We start from the raw sequence: 5,776 nt of genomic DNA, 5'->3' as shown, positions 1-5,776 counted from the left end.
AGCAATTACATGCGGACACTGAGTTCTGCCTTGTGTAATTAACTCTCATATCTGGTCAGGATAAGTTTCTGTAGATCTAGGGAAAGAATATTTTTTTAAATCCATTTTAAAAGCACCTCTCTTTGTGCTAATGTTTTTGAGGAGGAAACAGGAAAAGGAAAAGTAAACAAATCAATAGTCTTCTGTGACTCTATCTGGAAAATAAATTTTTAACAAATACTTTAACAATTTCCTACTGAAGAGCATCAGGAGTAAAACTCACCATCTGCTTAAAGCAGAATCTCCCTGAAAAATGGCCACACACAAAAAATCTGACCACCTGCTGGTAGGAGTACCTAGATATGAACTTACACAATTAATATGCATTAAAATTTTTTGAAAATCATTAAAAGTATACAAATCATCCTTTCTCAACTCTAATTTCCCTAAATATTGATAAGGCTCTGTTTTCTAAGTTTTCTCTCAGGCTATGTTTTACTCTGCCACTTGAATAACATAACAAATGAACAAAGGTGATTGGCAATATATCAAATTGGCACCTGAATTTCTTAGCAATGGCCACTGCCAGGATGGCTCCCCAAATAAATGTATTCCATGGGAACTCGGTGTTCTAAATTTCTTCTCCCCGCTCCTCGGCCTCTCTAAGTCTCCAAGCACAGTGTTGCAGATAACCGGAGGGAGAGAGGTAGGTTTCAGGAGAAATAAACCATTCCCTTTCAGCGAAGGATTCTATCACAATTAATACAATAAAAACTGTAATTCCACAACTCATTACTGCCTAACTAAGTTTCTGAGATGTCTTCAACAAGAATTCTCTGTTGTAGGTTAGAGAACATTTTTTTTCATGCCCTGGTTGTAAATCTATTTCTCCACAGAATGTGTCTCTGATATCTCTTTCTCAGTCTGGTAATGTCTGTTCAGTAAATTTCTTCACTGTTTCATCCCTCATTCCGGAAACGTAATCTTACACTCCTTAAAAATAAAAGAAATGTTTCTCTTGGCATAGTTGGACCGCCTTGCAGAATTCAGAGAGAAAGAAGATGTGTGTGCATTCCTCTATCCGGCTACTGCCTTGCCTCCTAACTGCGCGATATGCCCCAAAGGTTCCCCTTTGCCTTACCCTCCTCCTGGTGACTTACAGGCCACATGTGCTTCTCCTTCTACTTTCAGTGTCCTTGTTTCCGTTTCACCTGGGCTTAATTTTTCTCTCCTTTTTACAGGGCCTTATTCTCACCCCACAGTGAGCACCAATTTTAAGATAAATTGAACGATGTTCTTATCTTACAAATGGGTTCAGGAGGGCATGATCTGCAAAAAGGAAACAGAGATAAGAAAAGGATAGATGCAGTTGAGGCGCAGGGAATGCTGTAGCATAAACACCCCAGGGTTTGGCACTTTATTTGAAGCAAGTTTAAATACACGTACATAGCCTGCAACTCGTGATAGAGTTCCTCAAAGGGATGACTGACAATTATTTGACGCTATACAAAGAAGGCATTCAGCCAAGCGGTTCACAGAGAAGAGGAGAGGACAAGGTTGGGAACATGGAGTAACTGATAAGTTTGCAGACTGCTGCTTCTGCAGCCTTGCCAGGGAAGATGAGGGCAAGTGTCCACTTTAGCTCAGGCAGACACCAGGCCAGTTGTTGCTTCCTCACCTCCCTAGATTGAGCGATCAGCAGGTTCCCGTGGGCTTTGAACCATGGAAGCTTGTGGGCCTGTCCCATATTCATAAGGCACAAACAACTTTGCCCCCACACCAATCCACCAGCTCTGCCACAGTGGAGAGATGAACCCATGTGCTCCCATAAAGATTTGTAGCACTAAAAACCCTACACATGACCACTATGAGTCAGAAGCAACTTGATAGCAATGGGCTTTCTTGGGACTTTTGAGTATAATGGAAAAAATGTCCCCTCCAGAGAGCCCTGGAAAGCATGATAAGACTCCTACTGCTTTTATGGTAGAACACTCCAGCTCCCATTATTTAGTATAGCTGAGCCATTGATATGCTCTTGCCAAAGGATGGGAAACATCGTCCGCTCTCAGGCAGCTTTTTACTTAAGTAGACTAAAATTTTGATACGGCAAATTAAAATTTAGAACCTCTGAATTGAAATCACTTCAATTACAGGCATATTTTAAATTATACTTTGATTTATGTTTGAACTCTTTAACAATATCTTTTAAAGTAATTAATCACTTTTAAGTAATTCCTAATGAAGGAAAATAATATGTTTTAAACAGTAAACTAGACCTCTAGCAAGTAAAACAAATTAGATTCAGAATAATGCTCCTTAAGTTTGTCTTAGGTGGTGTTGTATAAACCTGGCTTTTGTCCATGAAATAGGTCTATCAAGTGTTCATTTATACATTTTCTTTTTTATCTTACCTCAAGAAACCATGACTAAAAATCAGTAGTTTTGCTTTTATCATGATACAGTTTTTATGCCTGATTAATATGTGTGGGCTTCTATTAGCTATTTTGATATAAACTGGTATGTTTGAGAAGAGTTCTAAAAACGACAATTTATGCTAAATTGGTTCCTAAGGAATCCTATAAAGCATGCAGAAGATTAGTTTATAAAAATACTTCCTATGTCTGATATTATTATGTGGATGTTGCTATGATTATCATAAATTAAATAGTTATAAAACTTCAAGAAATTAATGAGAGCTAATTTGTACTTACTAAAGTTTTATGCTTCATATTGGCAGCTTAAAAGATGTTTCTAATATCTTATTCAGTAAGACTAGATTGAGTATATAACATGTGCTTTATTAAGAGATAGGACAGTAATTTTGACCTAAACTAAAACAGACTGTTTATTCTAAGGTGATAAAGCAAACATCATAGAAAAATAATCTGGGTTAATATGAGACAGCAGTAGGTTAGAAAAAGTTTAGCGGGTAAGATTATTAAAGAAAATATTGTGCTAAATAAGAAAGGCTAACCTGCTTAACAAGGAAATAACAAAAATTAGAAATGAGAAAGCGTTTTATCTTCAAAATAGATATGCCAGTTTAAAATAAATTAATTGGAGATAATAGATAAGAGCTTGTACTGAAGATGAGACTTGTTTACAGTTCAAATTAGTTAGTGATGTGTGGCTGCTAGTATACTGTAGCATCAGTCTCTATGTTCAAGCAATCATTAAAGACTCAAACTACTGATTAAGAAACTGATTCTACAGTTTATCAAATGATGCCGAATGAATTCTATGAATAGAAGGGGATTGTGTGAGACATTTTCCTGCAACTTTGATCAAAGTGAAATGCCTAAACTAAGCCTATGTTTCCACTCCATTATGTAGAATTAAAAGCTAAGTGAACAATGTCCGCTATTTAAGCTCATTATCTGGTGATATGGCTCTGTTCGGTGCTAACCCTTATGAAGAGATGACTGAAAATATGAGTGCCATAGCAAAGTGGGGTGAAGAAGCTACATGGTGCCAGGTCTCTGGAAGAATCCTTTTGTGTAATCCATCTCAAGAACTCTTCTTTGAGAGAATGCACTTTTCAAATAATGACAGTAATGTAACATTCTATGTTTAATATGCATTTTTACTTTTTAGTTGTATTAACGTCTAAAAAAATTGAGTACAAAAGCCTGAATGAGTTCATAATTTAAGAAGAAATACAGAAAGTAATATGAGGAGCTATATAAACATTATTATTTACTACAGCACTGTTTATAGTAGCAAGAAGATGGAAACAAACTGAATAAACATCAGTGGAAGAATAGAGATAACATTTGGTTCATACACACAAAGGACAGCAGTGGCATATTTGTTACTAATTAGGCTGCTAACTGCAAGGTCAGCAGTGCGAGACCACTAGTTGCTCTGTGAGAAAGACAGCGCTTTGTCCCAAACATCTGCGAAAATCACAGGGGCAGCTCTACCTATCCAATAGAGTTACTGTGAATTGGCACAGGCTTGATGATGGTGAGAGAGAAACACTAAATGGGATTTCAGAAAACATTAAAGAACCACAGTGGAACTGTGAAATACGTCATGGCATGGATGGGTTTGGAGAGCATTATGCTGAGTGACGTTGGTCAATCACAAAAGAATAAATATTATACGAGACTACTATTATAAAAGAACATCGGCTTCTTCCTTCTGGTCTGGCGAATGTAGAAGTATATGGTAGAACAGAAGAAGGGAAATACGAAAGGCCATCTGAAATTGTGATTTGCTCACTGATCATCGCAGGAGAAAGTTCAAGGTCACTACTTACACAAAAGGCATCTTGAAGAGACTAAGACAAGTGTGCCCCTGAGAAGGCCTGTCATGGAGGCAGCCACCCATGGATTGCGGAGCTTGCTCAGACCTTACAGGGGTGTTTGCCATCAAGGCCCGGGCTGAGTATATGGAGGACTGGGCCTCAAAGGATCTGAGGACCGTGATTCGGGCCCTCACCCCACTGTTCCTTGCAAGGGCAGTACTGTCCTGGAAATTGGCCAAGATGACGGAAGCCAGGGGAAAGGAACAGCAGACGAAGCCAAAAGGTCAAGAAAATATTGCGCAAGCCAAACAACTGCAAAAGGATTGAGGCAAAGAACAGGCACTGCAGTCAGAGAACAATCATTTGGAAAACGCCTTCACGTTGGAAGGCCTCACTAAGATTTCCTCTTTAGATTTTATGACAGTCTTATTTAGGAAACAGGATCTTCCCATCTTGAAGAACGCTTTACTCAATACTGATGTAATATTTCATCTTGGGTCTCGAAGTTTGTTGGCGGTTAATTCAAATTCGCATATATTGTGCCACAAATTGTTTAGAGCTGGCAGTTTTCCAGCATATGTACATTAGTGAAAAATCCCCCAAAAAACTTTCGATTATAAACTCTATTCAAATAATGGCTTCAATTTAGGAACCCTGCTTTAGACAAAGGACATTATGATTGTAAAATGAAAATTGTCCTCTTGGGGGCAAAAAATTATGCTTGGGTTTAAGAGAGATAAAGTACATTCCGTTACATCTTCTACCATGATTGCATATTTCTTGGGTAAAATAATTTCTGGTTTTATAAAAGTAAAATGATATTAATAAGTATTTCTATTTTTGCAGTGTTGTTCTGCTTTTAGCCTTAGGGATAGTGTTAATTATATCAGATGTTCTGCGTTTTTGTAAACCTAACATTACAAAGAGTTTTCTTATTATCTTACCTATGTAGAATACCCTTGGCTATACCCTTGGCTATAGCAAGATTTGTATTTCTGACCATTGCCATTTTCTTAAAGATGATTCTCTTAGAAGAATAAATTGGTAATTTTAAGCTTTAAAGTGTCAAATATAGTGATACCTACAATCAGGTTTTTTTCTTGCATGTGATAAATAGAAATAATTAGAATGCTTTATCAGATAACTTTTTTGATTTTATAGGTAGTGCCACTTTTTTCTTCATTTCATTCTCTGTTTTAACTCATGTTGTGGCCCTGTATTTTTTTAAATCATATTATTAGGGGCTCATACAAGTCTTATCACAATCTATACATACATCAATTGTGTAAAGCACATGTGTGCATTCATTGCCCTCATCATTCTCAAGACATTTGCTCTCCACTTAAGCCCCCAGCATCAGGTCCTCATTTTCCCACTCCCTCCAGCTTGCCCCTCCCTCATGAGCCCTTGATAATTTATAAATTATTAGTCTGTCATATCTTAACCTGTCCGATGTCTCCCTTCACCCACTTTTCTGTTGTCTGTCCCCCAAGGAGGAGGTCACACGTAGATCCTTGTAATAGGTTCCCTCTTTGCAACCCACTCTCA

At 37.6% G+C, this 5,776-nt stretch overlaps 1 protein-coding gene across 1 annotated transcript; it reads left to right on the top strand.

The window, feature by feature from the left end:
• The first annotated feature begins 4,309 nt into the window (after positions 1 to 4,309).
• LOC142451718 (small integral membrane protein 15-like) lies at positions 4,310 to 4,555 on the top strand. Its single transcript, XM_075553401.1, has one exon. It carries the CDS (start codon positions 4,310 to 4,312, stop codon positions 4,553 to 4,555), a length of 246 nt encoding a protein of 81 aa, XP_075409516.1.
• The last annotated feature ends 1,221 nt before the right edge of the window (positions 4,556 to 5,776 follow it).

Source organism: Tenrec ecaudatus, chromosome 6, assembly GCF_050624435.1.
Source record: "Tenrec ecaudatus isolate mTenEca1 chromosome 6, mTenEca1.hap1, whole genome shotgun sequence".
In the NCBI taxonomy this organism is placed as follows: Eukaryota; Metazoa; Chordata; class Mammalia; order Afrosoricida; family Tenrecidae; genus Tenrec; species Tenrec ecaudatus.
The sequence above is the reverse complement of the archived record's forward strand: the minus strand, read 5'-3'. Positions and strand labels throughout refer to the sequence as shown.

What these genes read in the sequence shown, in the direction of transcription:
- LOC142451718 (XM_075553401.1), top strand. Translation starts at nt 4,310, where the DNA reads ATGGATTGCGGAGCTTGCTCAGACCTTACAGGGGTGTTTGCCATCAAG.